This window comes from Stomoxys calcitrans, chromosome 1 (genome assembly GCF_963082655.1).
Source record: "Stomoxys calcitrans chromosome 1, idStoCalc2.1, whole genome shotgun sequence".
NCBI lineage: Eukaryota > Metazoa > Arthropoda > Insecta > Diptera > Muscidae > Stomoxys > Stomoxys calcitrans.
This window is the reverse complement of record NC_081552.1, coordinates 46,938,285-46,953,332: the sequence shown is the minus strand read 5'-3', so window position 1 is coordinate 46,953,332 and position 15,048 is coordinate 46,938,285. Positions and strand designations below refer to the sequence as shown.

Here is a 15,048-nt window from a genome sequence, read left to right as displayed (position 1 = left end):
TGCTTTTTATAGCCCACGAAACCTAAAACCGAGAGATCGGTCTATATGGCAGCAATATTCAAATCAGGACCGATCTGTGCGATAATGCAGAAGTATGTCAAGGCGCTTAACTTAACTCACTGTCCCAAATTTCGGCGACATCGGACATTAAATGCGCCTTTTATGGGCCTAAGACCCCAAATCGGAGGATCGGTCTATATGGCAGCTATATCCAAATCTGGACTGATCTGAACCAAATTGACGCGGGATGTCGAAGGGCCTAACACAACTCACTGTCCCAAATTTCAGCAAAATCAGATAATAAATATGGCTTTTATGGGCCTAAGACCCTAAATCGGAGGATCGGTCTATATGGGAGCTATATCCAAACCAAGACCAATTTGGGCCAAATTGACGAAGGATGTTGAAGAGCTTAACAGAACTCACTGTCCCAAATTTCAACAAAATCGGGTAAAAAATGTGGCCTTTATGGGCCTTAAACCCTAAATCGGGGTATCGGTCTATATGGCAGCTATATTCAAATCTGGACTGATCTGGGCAAAATTGACGAAGGATTTCGAAGGGCTTATCACAACTCACTGTCTCAAATTTCAGCAAAATCGGATAATAAATGCGCCTTTTATGGGCATAAGACCCCAAATAGGAGGACCATATAAACCGATCTGGGATCTTGACTTCTTGAGCCTCTAGAGCTCGCAATTATTATCCGATTTGCCTGAAATTTTGTACGACGGATTCTTTCATGACCATTAACTACGTGTTTATTATGGTCTGAATCGGTCCATAGCCCGATACAGCTCCTATATATATCGATCCCTCTATTTTACTTTTTGAGCCCACAAAGAGCGCAATTCTTATTCGAATTGGCTGACATTTTACACAGGTCTCTAACATATAATTTAATTGTGGTCCAAACCAGACCATATCTTGATATCGCTCTAATAGCAGAGCAAATCTTTTCTTATATCCTTTTTTTGCCTAAGAAGAGATGCCGGGAAAAGAACTCGACAAATGCGATCCATGGTGGAGGGTATATAAGATTCGGCTCGGCCGAACTTAGCACGCTTTTATTTGTTAATTTTCACCAGATGTATTTTAAGACAAATTTCTAAAATCTAGCTCTATCCGTCCGCCCTGTACAAATCTCACCCATTTCGTACATTTTTGGGTACTTTTTTTAGTTCCTAAATGTAAAAATTTTCAAAAACTCTACTTGTACAAGTCCAGTAGATCCTTCTGTAAGAAAGTGGACTGTATTTAAATGTAGAGTGAATCTCCCAGACAAGTAGCAGCAGAGGAAAAAACCAAGAAAAGAAAAAGGCCAAGTTTCAGTTTTTTTGGTGTTACAGTGTATTTGGGTGTGTAAGCTCTTACCGCCTTGGATGGTTTTGCACAAGTGTTTAAGGCAGTGTTAAAGGCAGCATGGACATAATTAATGCCTAAACATAAAATTCTATTTCAGCATATGCGATTGATGGGGAAGTGAGACAGATAGGGGTGCAACTTAAATGATTAGGGTAGCCAGGTGTCAGATTGCAATCTGTTATACTAATAATTCATTTCAAATAACAATTCAGGAATTCATTAACTTATATCTAAAGTGGTAGGTATAGTGGTTGAAGATAGTTGTTGTTGAACCGGGTTGAACTAGGTTCAACATGCCGCCCGCCTTGCAAGGATGCAATTTCAATATTGACAAGCTCCAGAGATAGTCCAGCCAAAAATTGTACTCTGCGCAATGGGCATGTTAGAGGAGGTTTGGATCATTCCTGCTCGCAGAATCTTAGGTATATTGTCGTTGGCCAATATGATTTCCACATTGGAAGGCTTGTAGAAGTGAGGGTCAGCTAGATTGGTGAGGTGGTTATAGATACTTTGTAGTTTTGGCGTATCGGTTATCGATGGTAGAGTTGTACGAAAACTCTTTTGTACTAAACCAACTATTTGAATTTTGGCTTGAGCGTCATAGTAAGACTCGAGATTTAACGTACAATATTCCTTATTGTCTCTGCGCGTAGTGCGCAGGTGTAATCGATCCACTAAAGTCTTTAATATCACCGTCTGTGCCTCTCCAGAATTCAGTAGTAGCCTCGCCTTTTCTGGATCGGTTGAGGTCTGGACCCGGGCAAGAGCCGTTGGTAAAAATATGTGGGCTCGAGCTTTGTTGCTCAGCCGTTCCTTAAAATGCGTTCGAGGTCGACCGAACGTAGAGCTGGGTTTAGATTGTGCGCGTCGCTGCGTTTGGTTTCTCTCCTTATAATTCTGCGAACGGGAGCCTGAACCATATCGTTCAGTTGGGTCTGGAGATTTTTTAGATGATTTTAAACGGTGTTGATGTGATGTTTTAGGGGAATCAAGTTTGTCCATATGAACCATGGTATGGTGGTTTAGCCGACAGACCATACATTTATTTCTGGACGGGCACCAGTTGCGTTTGTGTGCTGTACATAGACAGTTAAAACAAAAACCCTTTTCACGTATGACATCTCTGCGTTCTGATACGGTCATTCTTTGGAAAGTTGGGCAGTTTTTTAAGAAATGTCGGTCTTTACAGATGCGACATTTTGGGATGCCAGATTTGGTAAATGAGCTGAAAATGTAAGGGTTATTGGTTATGTGAACAGATTTTGTTGATGCTAATAACTAGATGCAAGGCAGTATACACAGCTTGACTAAGGGGCGTGTCAAGATTCTGTTCTGTGTGCGTATCTCAGCAACACGAACGTTTGAATCCTGACCGGTGAAAACTTTCACCACCCTCCCCAGACACCATTCAGTGGGGGGGAGGTTGTCATCTTTGACAATGACAAAATCGTCTTCGGCTAAGTTCTGTTGAGCGGATTTCCACTTATACCTTCGTTGTAACTCGCACACATACTCATTCTTCCATCTCCTAGCAAACAATAACTGTATATTTTTAAGTCGCTGCCAGCGGTTCATCAATGAAAGGTTATCCGTATATTCCTCAGGAATTGCCATCAAAGGAGCACCTCTGAGTAAATGGCCAGGAGTCAGAGGAATCAAGTCATTCGGATTCTCACTGATCGGAGAAAGAGGTCTTGAATTCAAAACACTTTCGATTCGGACTAACAGGGTGGAAAACTCTTCAAATGTAAATTTAAGGTTAGAGGCAACTTTCCTCAAATGAGCCTTCATGCTCTTAACTGCAGCCTCCCACAAACCACCCATGTGTGGAGCGTGAGGAGGTATAAAATGCCACGAGAAATTATGCATCCCATACTTTTCGGCAGCGGACTTCTCAGCAACCTTCAAAAATTCTCTATACTGAGCCATAAGCGATCTGCTTGCCCCTACAAAGTTAGTCCCATTGTCAGAGAAAATCTTTTTCGGAAATCCACGTCGTCCGACAAAACGATTAAGGGTGGACAAAAACGCCTCAGACGTCAAGTCAGAACAGACCTCCAGATGAACAGCCCTGGTAGACAAACAAACGAAAATTGCCGCATATCCCTTTTGCAACTTTGCATTCCGCAGTCTAGACGTTTTCAATTCGAAAGGACCTGCAAAGTCCAGTCCGGTGTTGGTAAAGGGTAGGGAGAATGTGCACCGTTCCGAAGGTAAAGCAGCCATCAACTGATTCCTTACTCTGTGTTTATACACGGTGCATATCTTGCAGTTTCGGATACAGAAGCGGATAGCACTTTTCACACGAATTATATAAAATTCCTGCCTAATTGCGCGCAGCATTGTCTGATGTTCAGCATGTAGTAAGATTCTATGAGTATATTCAATGAAAAGTTTGCAAAATCTCGAGTTTTCTGGCAGTATTAAAGGAAATCTTTCATTATAACTCATATCGGAATTAGCCAAGCGGCCGTTAACCCTGAGCAATTTGTTCTCATCGAGGCAAGGGTTAAGCGTTAGAAGTCTGCTTTTAGAACTTATAGGCTGACCAGATTCAAGTGCTCGGTATTCAGCGGGAAAATGTGAAATCTGTGCCAGTTGGATCAGCCTTAACTTGGCGCATGTAATTTCTTGGGGAGTAATAAACCCTTCTTGTACTTTGGTGTCGTTGATTTTTCGGCAATTTCTAACGAATCTTAATATGAAACAAACAACACGAAGTGCTCGGTCAAGAGAAGAGAACCGATCCAAAACATCTTCCAGTTGAATCTGTGTCTGACAGACTGTGATTTTCTTCTCTAGGGCTGGTTCCTTGTATGTGGTTTGTTTCGGCCAAAATTCAGCGGATTTGAGTAACCAGTGAGGACCTTGCCACCATAGAGAATTTTTTTCGAGTTCAGCAGCGGTGCATCCCCGAGTTCCAATATCAGCCGGATTTTCATTGGTTGGAACATGCCTCCAATTCACATTCCCCACGTTGTCTAATATCTCCGAAACTTTGTTTGCCACAAAAGTCTTCCAGTGAAATGGCGGCTTCTGCAACCAGGCCAGCGTTATGGTAGAATCTGACCACAGGTGAATATCAGATACGGTCAAGGGCATATTGCGGCAAACAGACTTCAACAATTTCGAGAGTAAGGCTGCCCCGCATAACTCTAGTTTCGGCAAGCTTATAGTTTTCAATGGCGCAACCTTGCTTTTTGAAACCAATAAAAACGATGTAGTAACATTCTCAGAAGTAGAAAGGACATAAATGCAGGCACAGTATGCTTTTTCCGAGGCATCACAAAATCCATGAATTTGAAATTTGCACTCGGGCGAGTAATGAATCCAACGAGGAACTCTCAGATTCTCAATATCAGAAAAATTCGATATAAATGTATTCCATTTTTCGGAAGAATGTTCTTTGACCTCTTCATCCCAGTCTGTCCCGTCTATCCAAAGTTGTTGCACTAACATTTTTGCCACGACAATAATTGGGGCTAACCAGCCCGCTGGATCGAAAATTTTTGCCACAATGGATAGAATCTTGCGCTTGGTAATAGGTGTGGAGGGAACAGTTATGCTTGATACTTTATAGAAAAATTGATCTGTCATAGCATTCCAGCGAATGCCCAATGTTTTTGTGTCGCTGGCTTCCTCAAATTTAAGGAAATCTTCGGTTAGAAGATCCTCGGGGGGCAAATGTTTCAATATTTGCGGATGATTCGCAGTCATCTTTTTGAAAGGAAATCCTGCAGTGGCCAACAAATCTATCAGTTCCAGGATGTATGACCTGGCTTCAATTACAGTGTGTCCACCGGAAAGTATGTCGTCTACGTAAATTTGGTTTTGTAAAATAGAAGAAGCCGCAGGATGAGTATTTTTTCCATCCTCGCTTAATTGTAACAATGTTCGTATGGCCAAATATGGTGCACAGTTCACACCAAATGTAACAGTTTTCAAGCAATAATCAGAAATTTCTTCAGTTGGGGAAGTTCGAAACAGTATTTTTTGAAACGATCTGTCATTCGAATGAATATAAATTTGGCGGTACATCTTCTCGATGTCGCCGTTAAAAACGTATTTGAAAAAACGCCAGCGAAGAATGACATTCATCAAATCATTCTGTAGTGTTGGACCAGTATATAGAATGTCGTTTAAGGAAATGCCGGTGGAAGTTTTCTTTGAAGCATTGAATACCACTCTAACCTTAGTGGATACACTTTCAGGTCTAACCACAGCATGATGTGGCAAATAGAAAGAACAAAAGCGAGAGTTTTCGCAGATTTCAGTTGGTTGCGTAGGTTCCATATGATCTAATCGTATATATTCAGCTAACACTTTTGTATACTCTGCTTCTAATTCTGGAAATTTCCTCAAAGTCTTCTCCGTACGTAGATATTGTCCTAATGCTGCACGGCGTGAAGATCCCAGTATCACTTCAGATGAAAGCTCCTGTCGGAAAGGCAATCTGACTTCATACTTCCCGTCTGGTAGACGCTTCGTTGTCTTTCGGTAGAACTGTTCACAGTAAGCATCCTCTTCCGTAATAGGAATTGAGGTAGGAACTTCCTCGATTTCCCAGAATCTTCGTAGCTCTTCGTTCAGTGTGTCAGGAGAAGTCACCCAGGTAGCAGACGCGGTTACTGTGCGCGTTCTGAGAGGACCACTAATTAACCAGCCAAATGCGGTCTCTTGCGCCAACAGATCCCCTGAAATGTTAGGTTTAACCCCAGGCCTAATAATGGACGGTAACACGTCACTTCCCAGAAGCATATCTATTGGACCTGGTTTAAAAAATTTCGGATCCGCTAGATCCAGATGGTTCAAACCAGACCAGTCCGAAATTGGTGTAGGAAGACCTGGCATTAAATGCTTCAAACTCGAAACAACAATAACTGATGTGCTCAGTTTAAAATCAGAAGTGCGAGCCTTTAACGTAAGGGAGCATAGCTTGGAGGAGTTTTCGAGTACAGTACCTCCCAGTCCTGAAATCCTCGTAAAGGATTTCTTAGTCGGAATAGACAGTTTGTTAACTATTCTGTTTGATACGAAAGACTCCTGTGATCCTTGGTCCACAAAAGCTCTGATAGTGAACAGAGTACCCAAATGTTCTATGTCGACCAAGGCAGTGGGCAGGACAGTTTCCTCCCCCGATTCTGTGAAATGTGACTGGACATTGTACGTTTCATCATACGCGGCGTCAGATGTCGAAGGCTGGTCCTCGTATTCTGTATCTATATGAAAAGTCTCCGTTCGATATTGAGTAGTTGCGGTTCCTGCCTTTATTGGTCCAGGATTTCGCTCATGGCTTGATGTATTACCGGAGTCAGGATGCAGCACTGTGTGATGTTTCTGTTTGCACTTCTGACATACATTCTCACTTTGACAGCTATTGTCAACATGTCCGTAAGAAAGACAATTTGCACAAATCTTATTTGCAGTCACGAATTTCATCTTTTCATTATGTGGCCAGGACTTAAATGTAGGACAGCCCCGCACTGCATGGTTGAGGCGACAGACTCTACAAGGACGATAAGTGGCATCGGTCTTAGCGTGGAAACTTTGAGTTTTCTGTGTACTGGAAGACGCATTGGAAGGTTTTCTCATATCGGAAATCGATTCCAACATACTCAACCGTCTTGATATGAAGTCATCCAATTGAGACCAACTGGGCATCTGTTTATGATCGTGAATAGAGTTCTCCCAGGCAGCTAAAGTTTCCTCGGGTAGTTTGGAGGAAACCCAAAAAACAAGAAATGGGTCCCATGATAAAACGGAGATGTTATACGTCCTTAGGACTGCAAGACAATTATTCATGGTATATTGCAGATTTCTCAAAGCTTTTCCTCTCTCTGAGGAAACATTCTCGATTTCAAAGATTCTCCGTAGTTGGTGGTTGATGAGGATGCGTTTATTCTCATAACGCAGGCGCAGAGCCTCCCAGGCCAAGTTAAAATTGTCATCGGTTAGAGCGAACTGTTTAACGATCTGATTAGCTTCACCCCGAGTTTTTGCCCTGAGGTGGAACAGCTTCTGAGCAGGGGATAACTTGGGGTGTTTGGTATAAATGGCGGTAAACATGTCTCTGAAACTGGGCCACTTATCGTAGCCGCCACTAAAGCATTCGGTATCACACGGTGGAACTTTCAACGCAAAGCCGTTGTCATTTACTATTCCTGCCTCCGGCATCTCGCGTGGTCTAGCCTTTTCAAGCTTTTGTCGTTCAATCTGAACTAGATCGAGAATCGAAGCTTTACAATTCTTGTACGATTTACATGATTCCAAAAACTTGGCATGAATTGATGCCCGAATAGTTTCAGTGTATTCCGGTTTCTCGGAAGTCATTTCCGTCTCATAAATCTGGACTAGTTGGCGCCAACGACGCTCCAAATCGTCGAGTTCGACTTGTAGACTGGAAGACGTATGGTCCTCAATGGGAATATCAGCAAAATTTGCACAGAATGTGACCACTTGGTCCGAAAAAAAAAATGAACTTCTGCGAACTCATTTCAATAAATTCAGAAGCGGAATACAGTAAACCTCAATTCACCAAGGAATTAAAACGGGGCGAAAGAAAACACCTAGCAATTCAAGTACCCAAATTTCAAGGTAATTCAATGGCCATACAGATAGTATCCTGATTAAGAGAATGCCAATCAGCTATCCGACTATCCTCTTAAATGTAGCAATAGATGACAGTCCCACAAATGCCTCTGGTACCTAAGGATTGGTGCACGATTCCTAACACGAATGAGAGAGAAGTCGCTGAATTGCTCGGGGAAAGGGAATGTGTCTAGAGTTGGAGAAAACAATGGGCCAGACTTGAAACCGACGTAGGCAATTCCCTTACAACAGGAATAAAAGGGATTCTGAAAATTCCAACTTATTCGTCCGAACCTTTTTCTATATAGGATCCCCACCAAATCCAATGCGACTAAAATCCATATGCGAATCTCGCAATATATATCTCACAATTGTATAACTCTATCAAAATTTTAATAAACCAAAATTCCAAAGATAGATATGAATTCAGAATTTAATATTCAACATAAATATTAGATTTACAGATGACATAAATCCATGCATACATATATAACTCCACTCTCCCTTTCAATCGCAGGTGAGATGGGCATAGAAAGCAATTCCAAAGATCTTTCCTCTCTTAAATTCTTAGGAGGGTAGGAACAAATAAGAAGTCCTAATAGGTTCTCTCCTATAGCCTCATAAAATTTTATTCAGTTATGAAAAGGATGCAGTTTTCCTGGTTTTTCTTCAGATAGAAATTCACAAAATTAATTCCTATAACAGACATTCACGAGCATGCGATACAGTAGGGTAAAATTCCAAAAAATATTAAAATTGTAACAAAGTATTAAAATTGCAACAAATAATAAAATTCCAAAATAATAGATATTTCCGAATATGAAAAAAAAGGAACTCAGTCTTTGTGTATAATCAGTAGGAACGGTTTTCTAGCTCGTCTCTTTTTTAGACACAGAGCTGATATAAACATTCATCAACCTTTCGAATTCCATGCATGAGGTATTTAAGTACAATCAAATAGGTATGTATTCAAATATAAATCTGGATATAATTTCCAATAAATCTCGATATAGATCAGGAGTCTGTATTCCTTAGATTGTGTGATCCATAAAGCTGAGTATTCCTATACGAATATCTTAGAGGGTTTTTTTTCCTTAGCCACCAGAACTAATTCCTCTTTAAACCTACCGCTTTATGTGCATTACTTTTTTTAATTTGGCCTCTTCTACTTTGTCACAAATACATGCACTCACCATACCAATCGCCTTTTTAGAACAGGTTTCAATCACTCCTCCCAGCCTTCGTCTTCGCACTGAACGCCTTCAATACCATGTGAACTCCAACGTGCTTCTTTGCACCATTGACTTTAAATCTTTGCCCAGATTTTAATTCGAATTTGTGCACAAATGATACTCGAATTTTGTTAAAAAATTATCACTTTTTGATAAATCAACTTTCCTTAAACCAAGTGGTCTTAAATCTTATTCGATATTATTAACAAATTCTCCTTCTTTTTTTTTTTTTTTTTAAAAAAATATCACATTCCAATTTCATATTTTCCTCTTATATTCCTGTCATGCCAAATTCATCTTTGTTTAATAACTATTAATATCGTAGAACCAGTATATTTCAACAATGTTTCCTGTAGAAATTTTTCACTTATTTTCAGTTGTTCGATTCCAAATAATTTAAATTCTTGTTGCTGTAAACAATATGCATTCATTACATGCTTCTTCGTACACACTTAGACTAGAATGATAGGTCGATGACAAAATTGCATGTAGCTAACCTGTTCCTCTGATAGTCGAAACAAGTTGTTTGTTGGTGGAGCCAAGAATTTGGAGAGTCAATGCGTCAAAGCATGCGTGGGTGAATCGAATCGATCTTTATCCCTATAAGCGGATAAAAGAGAGTCTCGTAGAGTCAACTGCGATGTCCGGGCGCTGCAGCGGCAATGCGGGTATTTGCAGAACTCGTCGATGTGCCTTTGACTGCGGCGTCGTTGAGATAGCAGTCGCGCCGGTTAGATGAATGTTAGTGATGAGAGCCACTAGATTATGACTCCAAGAGTACATAGAAGTCGATTTTCAAAGAGACAGTTCTGCAGGGAATTTAAGTGCTATGAACTTATGCAGAGTATTCTGTTTCAAGAGTACAGACACTCTTTTCTCATAAAATGCATATGCAAAGTAAGTATTTACAACGAACCATAAAGCAAAGAGAGATGTAAACCAAACTTCGGTCTTCGTCTTTCCCCCTTCCTTCCTTGACGCAATTATTTCAAGGTTATGCCAATAACCATGTAAAATGTAATCATCATGCTCGTGAAGCAATAACGTTATTGTACTTCTCGATCAAATAGTGTCAAAGCGCTTTCGTGAAAAGCAGATCTTGTACAAATCGAATAGACAACAAAAACTCTTACTCTTACAGAAGCTGTGCCAGCTCAAGGCATAAATATGGGGATACCGTGGCAAAATTCCCCAGAGTAGAAACAAAATCTATTTCCTTCAAACAGTTCTCCAAGTAAAAGATTTACTTTCAATCGAAATTCTTACTTAACACAACCCTGTCTGTTCACACACCAAAAACTCTTACATACCTGTTTTCCATAGTAGTCTTTTTAGAATATGCGAAAGGTGTTTGTTTTTTTTTTTTTTTTTTTTGCGGTGGACGTGATCCGAATTACTTCATTCGCTGATTGAATATCCGGTTCGAAGGACCATGTACAAGTCCAGTAGATCCTTCTGTAAGAAAGTGGACTGTATTTAAATGTAGAGTGAATCTCCCAGACAAGTAGCAGCAGAGGAAAAAACCAAGAAAAGAAAAAGGCCAAGTTTCAGTTTTTTTGGTGTTACAGTGTATTTGGGTGTGTAAGCTCTTACCGCCTTGGATGGTTTTGCACAAGTGTTTAAGGCAGTGTTAAAGGCAGCATGGACATAATTAATGCCTAAACATAAAATTCTATTTCAGCATATGCGATTGATGGGGAAGTGAGACAGATAGGGGTGCAACTTAAATGATTAGGGTAGCCAGGTGTCAGATTGCAATCTGTTATACTAATAATTCATTTCAAATAACAATTCAGGAATTCATTAACTTATATCTAAAGTGGTAGGTATAGTGGTTGAAGATAGTTGTTGTTGAACCGGGTTGAACTAGGTTCAACACTACTTGTCATCGAATTAAGTTTGCCATGGTGTATCTAAGTTCCAAAATTCAGAGCTCAAGCTCAATTTACAAGGAAAGTACCAAATAGTACCAATTGCAGCACTAAACGTACTATTTCTCCCACTTCCAGTATTATTTTGGAAAATTTCAAAAATGGAATACTTGGAAAATTTTTGCCACCAAATCTTATTTTTTCGAGACGCTTTTTAATTTGAGCCCAAAAACATAATTCAGGACCGTTCGTTTTGGGTAAAAATACACAATTTCGTACTTTTTGGTTCTTTTTAGTATCTAAACGTATGAATATCACCAAATCCCGCCTTATTCCGTGCCTATGATCCAATAACAACATATGTGCAAGATTTCATGATTCTACCTTTAGCCGTTTGGGCTGGGCGACGATCAGTCTGTCAGTCACGATATTCTTTTATATATTTTGACAATGACATCTTCTTAAATATAAAATTCAATTTGTGTTTGTATGTTTGTTTGTTGCGTATAGCCTCAAAAACTGCTGCTATAAATAGACTCAAAAACTGCGGCTACATCTAATTCTGAAACAAATTTGATGTATCCACATAGATTATTAAAATCCCTGTATAAAGTTTCGAGCAAAGCAAACATGTTCAAAATGTAATAAGTACGGTTGACAAATGACAACAAATTATCCAAAATCTGACGAACAAATACATGGGAGCTATATTTAAATCTAAACCGATTTCGACCAAACTTTATGGATATTGTGGAATTCGTCGAGGAAAGCGTTGTACAAAATTTTGGGAAGATTGGTCAATACATGAGCTTGCAGTGGGTCTACGAGTGAAAATCGGGCTATACATATGTATATATCTGAACAGATTTCTATGAAATTCACCAGTAATATCGAGAGTCATAAGAAAATCCTTCCTATCGAATTTCGAGAGAATCGGTTAACAAAAGACAATTGTATTGCTGAATTACTGCAAATCGGACGAACATATATATGGGAGCTATATCCAAATCTGAACCGATTTCTATGAAATTCACCAGTAATATTGAGAGTCATAAGAAAATCCTTGCTGCCAAATTTCGAGAGAATCGGTTGACAAATGACCATTTTACTGCTGTATTATTCCAAATCGGACGAACATATATATGGGAGCTATATCCAAATCTGGACCGATTTTCATCAAATTCACCAGTAATATTGAGAATCATAAGAAAATCCTTCCTGCCAAATTTCGAGAGAATCGGTTAATAAATGACTATTTTATTGCATTATTACTGCATATTGGACGAACATATATATGGAAGTTATATCCAAATCTGAACCGATTTTTTCCAATTTCAATAGGTTTTGTCTCTAGGCCGAAAAACATGCCCATACCAAATTTGAAGACGATCGGATGAAAATTGCAACCTGTAGTTTGTACAAAAATTAACAAGGACAGACGGACAGACAGGCGGACGGACAGACAGACAGACAGACGGACATAACTAAATCGAATCAGAGTCGATCGGTGTACTTATCAACGGGTCTATCTCTCTTCCTTGTGGGTGTTACAAACTAATTCACTAAGTTATAATACCCTGTACCACAGTAGTGGTGTAGGGTATAAAAAGTTGGGTCCAAGTACCTGGGGGGCCGCCCCAGCCCCAAAACTCCTTAAAGTAGGTTTATTTGACGATCATGACAATATGGGACTCAAATAAAAGGTATTCGGGAGTAGATTACGAATAGGGTCAGGAAGTAGGAATAGGCTTTATAATTTATTGCTAACGGAAGGGGGCGGACCCTCCACCGTTACCCCAAAAACACCACCCAAAACGAGTAGATAACGAATCTGGCATACAAATACAGAGGGAAACCCCACCCCCACAAAAACGACCAAAATGGGCACATTCGCCAATCACGGATATATGGGACTCGGTTTGTTTGTTTCGTATAGACTGAAAAGCTGCAGAACCGATTTTGTCGAAATTTTCGCACATTGTGTAGGTTGGCCTGGAATGAAACATAGGCTATAGGAGGACGGACCCTCCCCCTTATGCCAAAAACACAACTAAAAATCAAAAGTGGACCGATCGGGACAGTAGTAGTAGAATACGAATGTGGTATTAAAATTTGAGTCTAAGTACCCATCATGCCGCCCCAACCCCAAAACTCCCCCAAACAGACATATTCAATATGTACATCAAATGAATTGTATTCGGGAGTAGATTTCGAATTTGGCATACGAAATCAGATCCAAGTATGGGGGGCACGCCACCCCTCAAAAACGCCATTAGACCCATTATGACTTTATGATACTTGGATGAACCGGTTTTCTTAGAATCTTCATAGATTGTATACGTTTGTCTGGAAGGAAACATAGGCAATATAATTTATAGATATCGGGTGGAGGCGGACCCTCCCCCTTACCCCAAAAACGCCACCCATATCCGAAAGCGGTCCGATGGGCATAATAAGGGTATCAAATGAAAGGCATTGGAGACCAGAAAACGAATAAAGTATTAGAATTTGGGTCCAAGTACCCAGCGGGCCCCTTCCCAACCCCAAAACTCGTCTAAACAGATATATTCGAAGTTCATGTTAATATGGGACAAATGAGAATTATTAGGCAGTAGATTACAAATATGATATGAAACATAAGGTCCAAGTAATTGCCTCAAATGGGCAAGTAATTGGATGTCGCCCCACCCAGTTAGGGAGTAGATTACGAATATGACATTAAAATTTGCGTCCAAGTCTAGGTGGCGGTTTTCCTCCTAATGATACGTCAAATGGGTTTTTTGACCCATTATGACAATATGGGTCTGAAATGAAAGGTATTTGAGAGTAGAAAACGAATTTGATATACAATTTTGGAGCCAAGTGTTTTGGGGTTCGCCATAACGCACCCGCTAAACTGAACTTCATTTCCGTTTTGAATAAAGAACGAATTTGATATCTAATTTCAGTGAAAGTGCCGATGGCCACCCCAACCCCAAAACACCTTCCAAACGGTCCATATTTACCGGGCATGGCAATATGGGGCTCAAATTAAAGTAATTTGGAAGGGCATCACGAATTTGTTATCCATATTTGGATCGAATAGTCTGAGGTGCCATCCCTCCCCTAATGAGAACATTACCCTAAGGAAGAACATTACCACCAGGAACCGAGAAGGGGCAAATTCTCACACATCAATGAGTGCTTTCCAATTCAAGTTTAATCTCAATAATAGGGGACCTTTTTTTACAGCCGAGTCCGAACGGGGTCCTGCAGTGTGACAACTCTTTGCGGAAAATATTTTAAATGACCATGCATTACAAATGTCGCCAACATTCAGAGCTTTGTCCGATGTTCTCGCCAGGATTCGAAAGCGTTCAGCATCATAGATACAATGGTTAAGAAGTTAAAGAAGGCGCAGCGGAGCAGACCCGTTCGGCTAGTCAGTGTGTCAAATTTCAGTGCAATGGGATTAAAAATGCGCCTTTTATGGGGCCAAGACTTTATATCGAAAGATCGGTTTATATGGCAGCTATATGCAAATCTTGATCGATCTAGACCAAATTGCAGAAATATATGGAGGGGCTTAACTTAACTCTTTGTCCCAAATTTCGGCAACATCGGACAATAAATGCGCTTTTTATGGCCCCAAAACCTAAAACCGAGAGATCGGTCTATATGGCAGCTATATACAAATCTGAACCGATTTGAGCCAAATTGACGGAGGATGTTGAAGGGCCTAATACAACTCACTGTCCCGAATTTCAGCAAAATCGAATAATAAATGTGGCTTTTATGGGCCTAAGACCCTAAACTGGAGGATCGGTCTATATCGCAGCTATATCCAAATCTGAACCGATCTGGGCCAAATTGTCGGAGGATGTCGAAGGGCCTAACACAACTCACTGCCCCAAATTTCAGCAAAATCGGATTATAAATGTGGCCTTTATTGGCCTAAAACCCTAAATCGGCGGATCGGTCTATATGGGGGCTATATCAAGATATAGTCCGAT

At 40.3% G+C, this 15,048-nt stretch overlaps 1 protein-coding gene across 1 annotated transcript; it reads right to left on the bottom strand.

The window, feature by feature from the left end:
* Nucleotides 1-1,483: 1,483 nt before the first annotated feature.
* Nucleotides 1,484-10,533, bottom strand: LOC131994201 (uncharacterized). The gene is made up of 2 exons (XM_059360722.1): nt 10,496-10,533; nt 1,484-2,590 (listed from the first exon to the last, which is right to left on the bottom strand). The coding sequence occupies exons 1-2, from the start codon at nt 10,504-10,506 to the stop codon at nt 1,687-1,689; spliced, it is 915 nt and encodes a 304-aa protein (XP_059216705.1). The 5' UTR covers nt 10,507-10,533; the 3' UTR covers nt 1,484-1,686.
* Between the last annotated feature and the right edge of the window lie 4,515 nt (nt 10,534-15,048).